Source organism: Rhea americana, unplaced genomic scaffold (assembly GCF_003343005.1).
Source record: "Rhea americana isolate MKP2758 unplaced genomic scaffold, rheAme1 scaffold_332, whole genome shotgun sequence".
NCBI lineage: Eukaryota > Metazoa > Chordata > Aves > Rheiformes > Rheidae > Rhea > Rhea americana.
Genome location: NW_028186460.1, coordinates 321372 through 337794, shown reverse-complemented (window position 1 = coordinate 337794; position 16423 = coordinate 321372). Strand labels below are relative to the sequence as shown.

General features: G+C 35.2%; 1 protein-coding gene across 2 annotated transcripts in view; it reads right to left on the bottom strand.

Moving 5' to 3' along the window:
• Window positions 1–395: 395 nt before the first annotated feature.
• The window catches only part of EPB41L2 (erythrocyte membrane protein band 4.1 like 2), a 111611-nt gene continuing 95583 nt past the window's right edge, over window positions 396–16423 (bottom strand). Inside the window, exons 14-22 of one of the 2 annotated variants that reach the window (XM_085311117.1) lie at window positions 13759–13905; window positions 12325–12429; window positions 9295–9420; window positions 8123–8176; window positions 7345–7914; window positions 5747–5869; window positions 5094–5192; window positions 3018–3098; window positions 396–533 (exon numbers count right to left, since the gene is read on the bottom strand). In XM_085311117.1, coding sequence (XP_085167243.1) covers window positions 426–533; window positions 3018–3098; window positions 5094–5192; window positions 5747–5869; window positions 7345–7914; window positions 8123–8176; window positions 9295–9420; window positions 12325–12429; window positions 13759–13905 — 1413 coding nt within the window. In that variant the 3' untranslated portion in view covers window positions 396–425. The remainder of the gene's footprint in view (window positions 534–3017; window positions 3099–5093; window positions 5193–5746; window positions 5870–7344; window positions 7915–8122; window positions 8177–9294; window positions 9421–12324; window positions 12430–13758; window positions 13906–16423) is intronic. The other variant, XM_085311116.1, reaches the window with a different exon arrangement.

Below are 16423 nucleotides of genomic sequence, written 5' to 3'. Positions count from 1 at the left end.
AAGCAAAATATAAGGCAAGAACTGTAATTGTACCAGTACAAAAAGGAACATGATACATGCTTCATATTTTGCAGAAACAGCCCAAATTCACTTAAGATAAACTGCAATAACTTGACCAAATTCATAGGAAATGTTATTATAAGAATACCATCATAAAACTGGAAGATATTTAAAGGGAAATATGAAATTTAAATAAAAATTAATGTGAGAGTGGACTTAAGATAAAGTTCTTACACTCAAGTGCCTGTTCCATTGCACCAATTTGTGATAGCACATACTGAAAAGCCCCAGTACTTGTTGAGCCTGTTAGAATGCAGAATACAACAGAAAATAGATTTTCAAACACATTATTTACGCATATATGTTATTGAATTTGTTTCATACTGCAGGCTTACCTGAAATACTTGCCTGATGACATTTTGATTTTACTCTTCATCTTCCTCTGCAAGTTCAGTTTCTTTGTGCACCACTACTCTTGTGACAGACATGTCAGGGTGCTGTTCTTTGGCTTCTTTGATTGCTTGTGCCAGGGCCTGCAAACATATTTGAAATATGTACTTCAATGACTGCAAAAAGACATTAATATGGAGCCGGAGGGTGGACAAGTTGCATTGAAAATTTTCATAAYAGTTGCTCAGAACTCTAAATTCTTGTGCTCGGAAGGTCTCAGCAAAACAACTAACAAAAGAGTATTCCCCCACCCAATATGAAAAGAAAGGCTTTATAAATTTACTAAAATTTCCAGAAAATAACAAGTAACTATAAAGTCACCCTGTAACTTTTTTTTTAGTTCATTCCAGTGGAAAGTACTCCTATACCAGAAGTTTTAGAACTTTTACAACAGATTTAGCAAAGTGAAAGTTTGCCTCAGTTTCCTGAACAAAAGATTCTCTGCTATCTGGTCTAAGAACATTGCTGAAACTCTAGCAGAAGATCGTAACAGAAATTCCTTTCTCAAAACAAGAATCTCCTCTTCTTCCTGTTGCTAGTTTAAGACAACCTTCTCCAGTTTAACTCAGAGAAGTATAAATATAAATGCCAGTCAGTTTCATTTTAATCCTTTCTCCATATTAAGAAATTTTATCCTCTTAAGAAATGTGTCAGTGCACATAAGGCTTCACAGAMAACCACAGAAGTGCACCTCGGAGGCAGAATATGCAAAAGAGCTCCTGTCCYTTACCTTAACCTGAACTTAGAGTGAGCTGTATTACTGATGGAACAACAAAAGAAATGATGAAGAAACTGGAAGGAGCTGGAAAAGGTACTATAAGGCAATAGTAAACCCACAATCAGCTTAGTCTCGAGAACAACTTAAAAATATACTAGAAGCAGGAAGAAAAGTGTCATGCAATAAAAGGACGCATCTTAGTTTAAAAACATGACAAGTTCCTCAGCCACAGGTGGTAGAGCTGGAGAAGAAATAATGAATTCTGGAAAGAAACTGGAAGAACATCAACATTTGTCACCTGAATGATTAAAAGAAAATTAATTTGAAAGCTTATTAATAAAACAYGTACAGAAGAATATATAGTGCACTGGTACAATACTGATGTTTGCTCTTGTGTTAATTGTAAAAAAAATTTCTGTATTGGTTTGTATTTTAAGGTAAGCCAAATGCTATGTAGTACAAATGAGGATTTAAAAGGAATTGGCTATTCAGATTGAAGAATCAAACCACAATGAAGAAATATTTAAGTCTCTCATCCCTAAATCACAGGAAGTATAAGAAGTATTTGTATTCTAAAACTCAAAACATCTCTTTCATATTGAAAACTAACTAGTGACATAGAGGGCAAAAAGACAAAAGAATGAACATTGATTATACAGTCTGAGAGTCTAGGAACTTCAAATCCACTGAAGAGATGGTGGTAGAGGTTTCTTAAATCTGTTAAGAGCAGCTCATTGTGTTAAACTTCAGTGATATTTTTATAGTTTCATTTTTTTTTACTTCATTACCACTTACCTTAGATTAAAGAAGGACTAGGAGAACAATAAACAAACAACAAATAAAGCAACAGCATTGCTTTATACAGTAAAGCAAAAGCACTGTCTGACCTTTTCAAACATCATAAATTCATTAAAGGTGTGTCAAGGCAGACACAAGCCATGCCTAATGCTAAACAGCACTATCATTTAATTACAAGTTTCAGAAAGAGATTGGACTTGTCATGAACCACCTTCTGGAGGCATATCAAAATCTGAAACTAGATTCACTGGAAACTCTCACTATAGTACAACTGAGAAGTTTAATTAAACTCTGTTGATTTGTGTAGCTACCATAAAGCTAGAATTGGATTCAATGCAATTTTATGTAGAAGGTAGGCTTTTTCATTTATTATTTCACTGATTGTTGATTGACTTTGTCACTCGAAACAATAGCTACCTGCAATTTCTCAAATATTTATCTGTGTACTTCTCAAATTCAGCTAGCTTAATTGGGCTGATAGAAGTAATATTAACTCTCTAAGACCATAAAAAATTTCAACTGCTTTTGCACTGATAAAGATCAAAGATACTTATGCAAAGCCCCAGTGGATCAACAATTAAGTTTGTTATACACAATTTAATACATACAAAGCAAAAACTATTATTTTTAGTTTATGCTTAATATATTTCAAAAGTTTCACTCAAAATGAGCTTTGCATTCAGATGTTACTGACACAAAGCATGACAGACTCCTGCCTACCTAGATTAATGTTTCAAAATAGATTATTGTAGTAATGCTTTTCCTCCCAAATAGAAAAAAAACAGCACTAAACAGGCTGGATCCATTCCAGAAAAAGCAATCTCTTTAAAAACAGTAGGAAAACCATTCATATGGACCGTAATACAAAGTTACCAACGTTGTTTCTTCCTCAGTTATACCCTAAAGGCTCCTCATTCACAAAACACGACTGCTAACAACTTTGCTGCAATCAACAGTCTCAGCATCTATCTGATTTGTCATATTCAAGTTCTCTTAGATGTTGCTGGACTGCTAATAACACATGGTAAATGTTAACAGCTTACATACTCACCTCATCATGGTCAATATCTGCATCTCCAGTAATGACAATGCGCTTCTCAATTCTTGTTTCTGATACCCCACCTTTTACCATCTACAGATGGCAAGAAAACAAGAAAACATCCTTAAAATTATTCCATACAGCCAGGAAGAGGATTCACAAAGTACTCCTTTCTACTGCACTGAAACAACCAAATTTCTCTGTCACTGGACAGTAGTTATTAGTAAATATTCTTGGTCTTAAGTCATTCTTTTTTCAGACATGCAGTTAATCACATTCGAGTGATTGCTAAGAAAAACTTGATAAAAAAGCAAAAGAGAATTCCTTCTGTTTTTTGAACTGAAGTTTGAATGCATCTAGAAGTGTCCACAAATTGTAGTTTCAGCCTCCTCCATCAAATAAATCTGGCAACAGATAGATTACAGGAGATGTCTTTGGTTTCCATCCCTCCAGCATGGACCTCTTCTCAGTCTCTGTGTAATCCCATACCATCATATACACAGACCTTCTCTTTTTCAGTTCTGGAGTTCCCACACCTTACTGTCACCTCGTTGTTAACATATTTCACATCACAGATGGAAATAATTATGCTTTGTTTCTTCATATCTCACTCTAATGATTAAAACATTGTAGCTTAGATAAATACTTGAAAAAGAAATAAAATTGTATGTTTTTTTGATGGAAAAGAATAAAGTAGTTCTTAAGAAACACTGACTGTATTAGAAAAGTTCCAAGATGATTCTTTTAAGAACACCATGAGAAATTATCAGTTTCTTTGTGGAAATTATCAACTAACTTTGTGAGGCTCCTGTATCAATAATGAAAGCTTGTAAAGCCTTTTGAATTAATAACCAGTCTATAAGAAAAGATGAAGATCTGCTTCATTATAGTCATCCCAGTCACCTGAGAAGATTGAAGTAAAATTTTTTTAAATGGTTCCTTCCTAAAAAAGTATTTTCTCAGATCTGAACTTGACAAGAAAATTTCACTTTTTAATTTTGAACAGTTAAAGCATAATTTATTCAATAAAGACTACTTCCTAAAATGCTGGTGGCTAATGACTCCAAAAGGAGGTAGAAGATGGAAGAGGACCTGTTGATTAATTGATTAATCTGTCTAATAAAATAGCAAATTTTAAGTTCTAAGCTCAGCTTCTTTTAGGTGACTTYCATCTAACAGCTTTCCAACATCATCTTTCCAATGTCCTTCTGMAAATACAACTCTCTATCTTTAGAATATTTGGTTGCAAAATTCATCCACTGAGCAGTGAGTTTCATTCCATGATGACATAAAGCTTCTTGTCTCGGGGAAAGAAAAACCACCCCATACTTGTATTTCTCCTCTTCTCTTTTTCTTTACTGTAAATAATTCCGCAATCTTCTTGGAGAATTACGTTAAGAGTTTAAAGACATGGGATCTAAACTGTGTTGTTGGTGCATGCCTTTAAAGTTTTAGAAATACTTGCGTAAATGAGGAATAAAAAGAACACTTTGTAGTTCYAAGACATTCTGAAGGGACATAAGTAGAAGACATAATTCAGCCCTCAAATACATTTGTTGCCGAAGTAAAAYAACAGTATGATCTGTTTTTAAATGTGCTTTAAAGCTAGTAGTGCAAGGAGGTACAACACCAAGTTTGGGGAAAAAAACAAACAAACAAAAAAAATCCCAAACCAGTTGTCAGTATATCCTTACAACAGATTCCATTAACAGGTCTCCTGCAGACCCCAAACAGATCAATTTTGTTTTCAAAAATTCTATACAGTATCAGTGAGAGCAGAATTGGGACTGTAAAAGTCTAGGTGCAAACTTCTCGCCGAACACCACAAATAAGATCTATATGAAGTACTGAAATACCYAATCACATTTTTTCTATTCTTCCCAGTCCTGTTTCCAGATGTTCTCCCTTATTCACTCAGACTTCTCTGTTCAAAATTTGCTTTTGGAAAGTCAACCTTCCCCATGTACCTAGAATGAATTTAATCCATTAAGTCAGCTTTGTTAGCAGATATAGAGGTTTGAGGAGCTACATTAGAGATTTTTGGAGAGTTTTTGATCGTTTTCTAGTTCAGAGAGACATCCATTTTACCTTTGTGATGTGTGTAGTTGTGGTAGTAGAAATTGATTCTGATGTAATTGTCTGTGCACTCAGCAGCACACCAGCATTGCCACTCGTACTGCCATCAAACTGTGAGAAAAAAAATGGTATTTTCATTTTTTGGCATTTAAAAACTTTGTTTTAACTAGAGAAACTTAATGTAATTTTTATTACTAAACACATACTTAATTCTTCAGTTCAAATGGAAAAGTTAAAAACCAAAATCTGAACAGAAGCCATCAAGTTTACTGAGTTGTATAGACTGTTATGTTTTATTCTCAGACAAAATTTATGATTAGTTAAGTGGTCTTTTCAGGAGCAATGAGATTTAAATCAAATTTCCAACAGTAAATATGGCTTTACATTTGCATACAGGCAATTATAAAGCAGCTAAATTTTTTTTAATAAAAAGGGTGGGGGTACTGTTAGAACTTTAAGACCAACAGTTATTGCTTTTTTCTATACACATTTCAGTTCAACTAATCCATAGTCAAACCAGTCTTGGCTGCTAAAAGAAAGCACAGGTTTTTGAAAAGCATTTCTTGGGCATTATAACTCTTAAATTTGAGCTGGAAATGGCTGGAATAAAACTCAACTTGCAAACCACATATCAAATGATATATCAAATCATCCAGCCACTGTACCTGTGGAGATTCATATGTGATGGTTTTAGTCTCTGTTTGAACAATTGGAACTTCCTTAGTGGAAATTTCAGTTCTCTGTGCAGCATCTGAAATGGTTACCATCTCCGTTTTCACTACTGGAGGCTGTGGTGCAAAAGACAGAGATAATAAATTCAAAGACATACGGAAAAAGTTTGTGAAATGGACCAAGAAAATACAACCAAAAACCCAGGAAAAGCATAGCAGTATGATAAATATTTAAGACTGTTTTCTGAATCAAGAAGCAAAATAAATAAGCAAAATGAAATGAAGACTAATAAACCAGTTTTCTAGTTATCCTAGATTTCCCTGCTACCGGTAGATAATCTCCTAWTAGTCTTTGCCATAGTTCTGTGTTTCTGCTAACAGCAAATAAGAAAGCACTTACTAAAACAGTATCAGTAGGGGGAAGAAAAAAAAATGTCAGCTTGTGTAAAGGTCTGTCAAACAAGAAGTTCTTAGCTAGCTCAGACGTTCAAGCTTCACACTAGAATTCACATGAGAAAATACCTATCTTAACTAATCAAACTGCAAATAAGGACTAAAATTTCAATGAAATATTGTAAAACTTTTTGCTTTTTAATAGGTACTACTTCTGCAACAGAAAGACAACTTTGACTTTTGGTTTTGAAGCAGCCTACATTCAGTGTCGTGACTATGGATATCAGTAGTTTCTTTTGACCTTAAAAAAAAAAAAAGAGATTTTACTCATTTAGAGGTTCACTATTTGTCCTCTGCAATGTCAAAARGGCAGTGATTGATAAGGGGTCCTTAAGCCAGTGAACTTGTGACTTATTGAATATATTTGAAAATCTGCGGCAATAATATAACTTTAAAAAAAACACAAGTAAAGCCTTGTGAACTTTTTTCTAAATGTATCAGTTGCTATCTTCCAGTGATTTCAAAAGCATTTAGGAGAAACTCCAAGACGCTTATCTTTATTTCACACACACTTGCACACACACAGAAGGCTTTCTCCCCTTCTAGAAGACTTCATACTGAGATTATATATGCATTCCCTTTAAATACAGKGCTCTTACCCTCTTACCTATCCAGTTCCTAGTCATACTTATTCTAGTGTCTAAATCCATAACAATTTTTTCAAAATAAGGAGAAAAAAAAAGAGGGGAAAGACCAGCAGTGGATAATAGGGGGAAAAAAAAGGTACAAAAATTGGTGACTGACATTTTCCAATTTCTTTTCCAATCACAAAATTACAGGTCACGGACATGTCAAAAACAATTGACAAATAGACAAGACGAGACTTAAAACATTAAAAACATGTAAATCAGAAATATATATTATGTATGTGCATAAAATAAGGGGGAGATAAAAAGGAGATGGCAGTCTTCGGAAGGTTTGCTTTACTGGTGATTTGCATCCAGTTCTAGCAAAAAGCCAGAAACCAAAACTGAAGGAGAGAGAATTTCTCTGCTCTCAGTGGTTTCCCCTTYCAAACGATCTGAATCTTGCTGAATGCCTGAAGAGCTGGAAGAATAGGAGAAGAAGAAAGCCAGGTATATTTTCACCCTGAGAAATCTCTCTGCTTAATCTAGTTGTCAAACTGTTCTACCATTTACCTCTGAACAACAAATTATTTGTGGTGCAACATCAATGTCAACATGAGACACATCTCCATTCAGTCTGAGTTGTTCTTCCTCTTTTTCTTCACCTAAGTCTTGCTTCATCTCCTCTGAGAAATTCTTCTCTTCTGTAGCTATGGTAACTGCATTTTCCTGGACCAAAGATTCAGCCGTAACTTTAGCTGTGTGCTCAGCTGGTACATTTAGCTTACTGCCTTCTGCTGTAGCTTCTACATGCTGCATTATCTTTTCTTCATGCTCTTTTTTTCTGTTTGTATCATCTTCTTCTTCTTGTTCTTCCCTGATGACTTCCTCAATTGCCCTATGATGTGGCTGGTATTCTCCCACCTCTTCATCCTCACTCTCACTACTACTGCTGCTGCTGCTACTATCTGATGGCAATGATGATGAATCCTTTTTTGACAGGTGCTCCACCTTACATGTTTCCCCAGCATCAGTGGCAACTTGCATTTTCCCTTTGTTGGTTTCGTCTATGACTACTGTTTCTTCTCTCCCAACCTCTGCCTGCTTCTTCTCCTCCACTATGTCCAGAGTCTCATGTGAACTCTGCACAGAAAACACGGATGAGGGAAAACAAAAGTATAGTATATGAATAAATTAAAATGATGGGAAAAAAGATTAACTGATGGCTGGTTCATGTCATGTAGAAGACAAAAGATAGTTATGATTGTTAACTGAAAAGGGAAGGAAAGAAAGAATGAAGATGGATTTGAAGCGTTAGAGCCAAATTTAACTACGGAAAAATCAGTAGAACCTTATCAGCATCGCTGACTCCAGCGCAAGGCCCTTCTTTTCTGGAACCATGTCTCTGTGGAACAAMAAGCAATCAAAGGACACAGATCAATGCATTTTCTAAGCAGCAGGAAACACAAAAACTTAACATCCTATACAAAACACAGGCACACCCCTTTACAGCACAGCAATCTCAGAGCAAGCTTTTAGAATGCATATTTATGAAACTAAGCAGGTACTATGTATTCACTGCAAGACCCACAAAGAACTATGCTCTTTTCCTTCCACTTCATTAAAATTATTCTACTTAAAAGTAGGTTGGAATTATGGACATTATTAATTAGCATAAAACAAGATAGTTATGAAGAATGTGAAAAAAGCATGAACGCACTAGTCAATCATGCTACTGAGGCAATTATCTCACATCAGAAATTAATAATAATATTGCTGGAAAACAAAAATTAGCAGTCTACTATCGGGTTATCATCACATAAAAAACAAAAAGACTTTATTGTAAGGTTTTAATAGTTCATCTTTGGTCTGTTACTTTATGAAACTTAACAGATAGTAAGAGGGAGACTGTTTAGGCTTGTATGTTATTGAAATAGCAATATGCGATTACCAAGATGATCTCATTAGGATTCAGTRTGGAGCTCAAATAGTGAGGTTAAAAAAATCATATTAGTATTTCTTCCATGACAAAATGATGTGATGGATATCCCAGAAAGCCCACCATACATCAGATCTAAAAACTACAAAATTCATTTTTTTTAGAAAATGCTTTGCAGCAAATTTCAAGTTCAAACAGTAAAAACAAAAAAGAACACATCATCTGTGACTTAATTCTAGCTTTTACTGCTAGTTTACCAAGCAAAGCAACTACACAGTCTAAGCCAGCATTCCCGGGGAAGCTAAACCAAGAACCAACTGGTATTTCTCAAGCCTTGCAAATAAAGAATTCAGCTCCTTAGCTGCCTCTCCCCCCCTCTCCCCGAATAAATGCAACCAGCCCACCTCCTCTGACACAACAGAAGTTGTATGCCACCTTTGCGGTATTTTTAATGCTTTGTGGGTCAGGGTCTAAGCCTTTAAAACGGCCGCCGGTCTAGTGCACAGCAGTAATTCACCTGTCCCCCCGCTAGCGGTGTGTGGGGCTGCCCAGCCCGGGGAGGCGCGGGGGGAGCGGACAGGCACCTGGGGCGGCGGCGCGGCGGCGGCCTCGGCCTTCCCGGCAGCGCCCTCTGCTGTCGGCGCGCCGGCGGCGGCGAAGGAAAAGCCCTCCTTACTACACAAAATTGACGTTATTTCTTCTTCTAGGCTCTGGACAAGTTAAGAGAACGGAAAGCACAGATTTAAACAGCGAAGGACAAAGCAGCAGCGACCTACAAAGGAAAGGTCAGGCAGGAGAGACAACGCGACAAGGAAAAGGCTTCGGTTCAGGGACGTGCGTGAGAGCACAGGAGAAGCTGAACGGACTCCAGCTGCGGGAGAACGAGAATATGGCACGAGGACAGAAAACTGTGGACTCGCAAAGAAACCACGAAACATAGCAGTAATCTAATACTGTATGTCTGCCATTTGCTCTTTATTTTGGACTTTAAGAATTAACTGTAAGTGGAGGAATAAAAGTATTAAACATTTTGTGATTTTCAAAGCAGAAATAAAGTTTACTTACAGATTAATTCCATATTCAATATTGGGATTATTCCCTTTTAAAAATCAATTCTTAACATCTTCTAACCCCCAATGGTTCAAAGCTTCAGGGAGAGAGCGGTCAAATACATTCGCTCTGAACATTACACAGCCAGAAGGCTAAGATGAATTTATTTATTATAACTTTTAAAAGGTTGTTTTTTCAAGTAACTACTTAAAACAACCCCCCCCCAATCCCACTTAAGCAAATCTGTATTTATTAAAGAATCATTTACAAAAAGCCTTGCCCATTYGATTGGGAAAATCTGTTTTACTCAATGTTACTTTAAAGCATAAATTATATTTAGTCTGATCTACTTTCTGTAGTACTATCAATCTGTGTGGTAAAACAATTAAAAAAAATCTAAAATTTATGTGGGCACAACCCTCTGAAAAAGCTGTAATTCTCCTTTCAGTTTTCCTTTCACAAGCTCTTGTATCACATTACAAGTAGACAGTTAAAATAAAAAGCCAATAACAGAGAATACCTAACACAGATATAACATACATTTTTCTAATATTAAATAAAATATATTTCTATCTTAGAAAACGGTAATGCAGACAATCCAGGCAGAAGCAAATTTCAGAGGAAAGCCAAAATGCAATGCAGATAACTACAGTACGCGCAGAACTACTGTGTACTAGCATTTCAGAATCCAAACACTTAAGTAACACTGTACTACTATATGTATGGCATGCAGAACAGAAAAAAAAAAAAAGAAAAAAAAGACTCTTACATCTTTCCCCTAAGATTAAAGTATATTTCAAAGGTGGCTAAGAAAACTTAATTTGAATTGACAAAATCTGCCTTTATACTGAATTTGACACCTGTTCAGGGCAATGCATTACTCACCCTCCCTTCTTTCCCTAGTTCAATACATCCAATAGAAGTTGGATTAACAGTTAATATTAAAAGGCAAAAACGTTCATGATACTACTTCTRTTGTACTCTGATATCACATTTATTCTAACCCCTCAAAAGTGTAAAAAAGAAAAAGGTCTTTATTTCTGTATGTAGTCAGACTGTGCATCTTTCATCACAGACAGGAACATACCCCCATCTGTTTGCATTCTACCACCATCAGTTATTTTTTTTTAAAAGCTTTTAAAAAAAAAAATAAGGAAAACATTAATAGCAATTTGCCTGATAACACAACCCCTGTTCATTGCTGCTGCAATTTCATATACATTTGTGCATGTGCACATGCATACATGCGAGTATCATCTTCTGTGGATCTTTAGCTTCCTGGCAAAGGATCATCAGCCACATAAGCGTACACACTAACATGAAACACTCTTTATAAGCAGCAAGTTTGGGTGGAGAAAATAAATATTGTTGATTCTGGATATCTAGAACATATTTCAAGTATTTGTGACATCCATACCAATGTGTCACAGTTTTGTCATAATTAAGTCACAGATGCTGTGCATTTAAGAGGTATGGTGCAAAAATGAGATTTATCTAAGGTAACATTTCTCATACATGCAAAAAAGACTTATTGGCATGTTTTCACTGGAGCAAAAGGAAGGAAAGAGAAAATTAGCAGTGGTATGCTTGCATGCAGCAGCTTTACTCATATCTATTATCCAACTATCCTAAAAGACAAGTATGAAAACAGTGCTTTCTAGAAATAAGACTGAGCAATGTCTACTAGTGATAAAACTAATAATACTAAGAAGGCTGACCAATATCTATGAATACCAGGCAAGTTTATTATAAGTTAAGGGAAAGTAAGAACCTGAACACCCCTCCCCTCCCCCAAATTCTTTATGTTCATCAACAAATAATTCAGGAATAAAATATGCTGTTTTCCAAACCTGGTATTTATATATGTTACTGAAATAGGACTAACAGCTTTACAACCTATTTTCATTTTAGATGGTGGAAAACAATTCAAAAGTGATGTCAAAAAAGCAACATCAATTTGCTACCCACCATAATTATCATACCACTAGTAACATAGTAACATCACCACCTTTTATAATGTGCTTTTCACTTAAAACAAAACAAAAAAACCACAGCTTATAAAGGGAGAAAACTTCTTCCTTTTCACAGATGAAAAAAGATGTATAGAAGCATGGATGTATTCAGAACCTGGCTGCATTTGAAACAATGCTGTCTCTACTACAGCATTATTGATTTGGATAATGATTACATAATGAATACATAACTGCAATGCAAACAATTCTTGTGTGAAGTGTCAAACAACTTCAAAGAACGCAAACAATTATTTCCATCTGGAATGGAAATATATTTTGCTGTCATCCTAGTCACATAAAATAAACGCAGTAATTTTCCTGTGAAAATTTTGTTTTCAGGTAGTAGCCCTTCAGAACTTCACACTTGGTTTGGTGTTTAAACAAAATGTTGCTGGCATTCATATACATGCAGATCTTTGTTTACAACTTAAACTTCTCCTTAACTGTCTTAAGCATGTTATTTCCATAAGGAAAAAAAAAGAAAAAGAAAGAAGTGCACCAGCTAGCTCATAGTAGATAAAGCAAAAAGGCAGCAGATCTCAAGGCAGCCACCTTGTCAGTCTTCTCTGGTTTTGCTTCAGCAATCCATGGCATTGCAGTCCATTGCTTCTCCTTCACAGGCAACGTTTTCACTTGGAAAATGTAGTCTCCTTTTTTCTATTTGGTTTTCATTTTGTAAAACCAGTGTAAATCAATAAGCAATGAGACAAACACATACTATAAACATAAAACTAAACTGGTCTGAAAGCAACACAACATATTAGACGAGGAAAAAAAGAAATAAAAGCGCAATACCTAGAAGGGCCTCAACTTCAACACAAAGAAATTAACATAGAAAATACACACAACCACACAATAAAAAATAAGTTACCCCTTTACATGAATGCTTACTGTAACATGAAAGAACTATTGTTATTAAATGAATCAATGTTTCTGGAATATTTGGAAGACTGACAAACATTCATCTGCACATAACTACTACACCCCAAAACCTGAAGGATAATTGCCTGGCAGTGACCATATTTTTAAAAACAGTTATTAAAGAAGTAACAATGGAATCTGCACACACATGCGCTCAGCTCAGAATGCTTAAATCCCTCGTTGAAACAAGGCCTTAACAGCAAAAATCACTTGACAGCATCAAGGAAGCTTAATCTGAAAGTTCACCTCTCTGGAGCTTGAAGACAATGCTGAACAAGTATAATGAGATTAGGATAACAATACATTTTGGGGGCTGATGGAGGAGTGAAGTAATGAGGAAAAAAGGATAACAAAGGATAAACTGATTGCTTTTAAAGATTGATTTGCTTTTCTACTTTAAGAGCTAGCAAATAACTCCTTGTAAAACTAAGCTTCAGAATAGCAACAGAAATTTCTTTGGGTAGTTTTCTGGCCACAAACATTTCAGATAATATTTCTGGAAAACTGTTTTCCAAACTGTTCTTTTAAGGTTCAGTCATACAGGAGATGAGCAGGTAGGAAAAAAAAAAAGAGTAAAAATATTAAGAGTTTTAGAGATCAAGGCAGATAGATTAAGAACTACACTAAGTTATTTCTCAAAGAAGTCAACATTGTCAACTATTAGAAGACCTGAAACAACATGCACCAAACAGCTGCTTACACACGACCTGCTGAAGAGCAGCTTAAGAGGCAAATGGAGAGAAACTTTTATGGTCATTAGAAATTTAATTTCATAAAATCCATGTAAACCAAAATGGATTTTAAGCTTAGCAGAGCAAAATATGTCTATTGCTTCAACTTTCTTCCAATGATTCCATCTCACAGCTGTTCTTACAAAAGAAAAAATATTCCATGTTACTGAAGTCAGGTTCAATGGCAAGTGGTAAGACGTTAACGTACACTTAGTAAAAACAAATATTACATTAGCTAAAAAGAAAGTGTTAATGTTCAGGACAAAGTACATTTACTGTGTTGCCTGCACGGCTGTAGGGAAAGGCATGCAGGTCAGTGCCGGCTGTGACGTACCCCAGGCGCCGGTAGGGACAGAGGTGCGATACGCCGCTTTTCCCACTCATTTGGGCGAGGTTCAGGTGTGGACTCCATGAAATTGCGCTTGAGCTCACTAATGCTAGCCTGGTGTTTCAGTAAGTCGTCCTGGGTCTTATCCAGGTCCTAGCAACCCGCAATGTAAAACAAAGTAGGACAAAACACGACAACAAAAGCAAACTTAACTGTAAAAAAGAAAAAAAAAAGGAATCAAACCAAGGAAAGTGCCTTGTGTGTGAAGAGCCATCTTCTCTGAAGTGCCTTAAAATAAAAAAGTTTAGGGCTATATGGGAACTAAGATTTTTTTTCTTTTTATAATGAAGAGCCAGTCATACACTACTTCATCCACATTTTAATGCAGAGGAAAAATAATACTGTGAACAGTTATTTAATAGAGTGCTATTTTGATCCAAATATGAAGCTACTAGCTCTTTGAAGCAATAATAATTTCTATCAGTTGCTTGGTTTTATTGAAAATTTGTAGACATAAAAGCAAACGCATTGTGATACTACACAAATATCTAACATTACTGAAAGTAGCTGTAAGCAAGAACAGTTCAACATAAAGAGCATTACAAAAAATGCATCGTTTCTATTACAAGCTCCAGAAAGTTTTATTTCTGTGTAGACATTATTTTGCAAGCATCTAACACCTGCTTAACWTTAAAGGCCTGACTGTGCCTAGCAGGTAGGCTTATAATTTTTAGAAGAATCAGATTTAAAGATGGCTATCTGTCAATAACATAATTAAGAACCTGACTGCGGACAGAGTAGTCAAGCAAGGATAGTGTTTGTGTATGTCAATACTAGAGATGTTTTCTCTAAACTGCACCTACATAGGCAAGCTCCAAAGGAGACACCACAGTGTGTATCTCAAGTTATGTTTTATAATAGCAGATTTCATTCTCTCTTTTTACCCTAGCAGTTGTCATGAAAAGCCTAGGTTGGGTATATACACTCAAAACACAGAAACACTTGTTGAATATTCAGTGGTGAAATTCAAGTTTAAGCCTCATATTCACTTTTAGTATAAAATTAGAAATCTACTGTTCACTGAAGCTTATAATGCAGTATTATCAATGTAATCATAATTATAGCTGAAGTTTTATATAAAGAATATAATTAGATATAATAATTTAGGCAAAATATCTAGATTTTGTACAAGGATTCCACATATCTAGTAAAAGAACATTTTGAAATTTTACTTTAACAGTTTGGAGAGGATTTTTATGTTGTTCCATGTTTACAACAAAGACTTGTATTAAATAATGAAAAACAAAAGAAAATACACACCAAACTCCTCATTTTCTATTTTCTTTTGATTGGCTTGTTCAGCACCAACATTTTGGCACTGCAAATTTGTTTCCAAATTCTGCAAATGTTTACACATGCACTTAACTTTGAATGCTAAGAACCCCCCTTCTGGCAACTCAGTAGGTTTATACAGTAACAGGACCAATGCGTTGCTTTAAACCAGGACTAACACGTGGGAATATTAAATATGTCCCTCTGAAGTACCTATTCGTTGAGTGGTTTAAAAAAGTGTATCAAAGAAAATCCTTTACACAACTGAAGCTAGTAACAATTCTGATGACATAGGTTTTAAAACCTATCCTGGCTTGAGACAAGGCACTTTTCTTGGACTTGTTTAACACAAAGTTATGCAATACAACACTTTCAGTGCTTTAGTAAGTTATACACAAGCAAAGTTTGAATAGTGATCAAAAGCTGCAAAAAGCCAAAAAAAATGTATTAGTTAGGTTACTGTGATCTATACATCTCTTTAAGACCAAAAACAATGATTAAAAAGTACTTTTTTTGTGACAATGGGAATTATTTATAGCCCCATTTGGATGAATAAAATAAGCTAAAGACAAGATGAGATTTTCTGCTGTTTCTTTAGTTACCAGCTTATATTGTTAACCACAAGTTAAATGAATCTGACTGTAACTAGAGATAAGATATGATAAAATTCTCCAAATTAATTTTATTATAAGAATTTTCATATAGTCTGTTATCTACTTCAGTGACAAGTAATAGCCCTACACGTCAAAATACTATTCAAAACTCTTTATTGTTGTTTATCTTGAGTGAGAACCAACTTTTAAGAAGCAAGAATTACTTCTATTTCAGAAATGAAATAAAGCAAAGGTTTTATAAGCATATCTAAACATTCTCTTTAAAAATCTGAACCTAACAAAAGTTTGCCAAAGCTCCTAAATCAAGAGTGTCAGAGCCAGAATTAGTTTTTCRATACTTTATCACTGCTTGTGCCTTGTTAACTTCATTTATTTAAGTAACATATTTGGTAATTACTGATTAAACTGGTGGAAACTCAAAACCGTGCTTAAAAAAGATGCACATGTTTAGTAGTTTACTAGCAATGTATAAAAATGCCATTTAGGACGGTGAATAAGATCACCATGTTTGATTTATCTAAACAGGGCTATTATTCCCAATTGTCACCTTGAAAACATCCAGCAAAAATACACATTCAACATCCAAGCTAAGGGCTTTTCTTTTTTGCCTTTTTTTTTTTTTTTTTTAACCGAAAACTAGAATTATAACATGCAACATTTCCACTTTTCCCCATGCACTTCATGCACTGTGTCCGTAACAGCCTGCAAGTGACCTCCCATGCAGC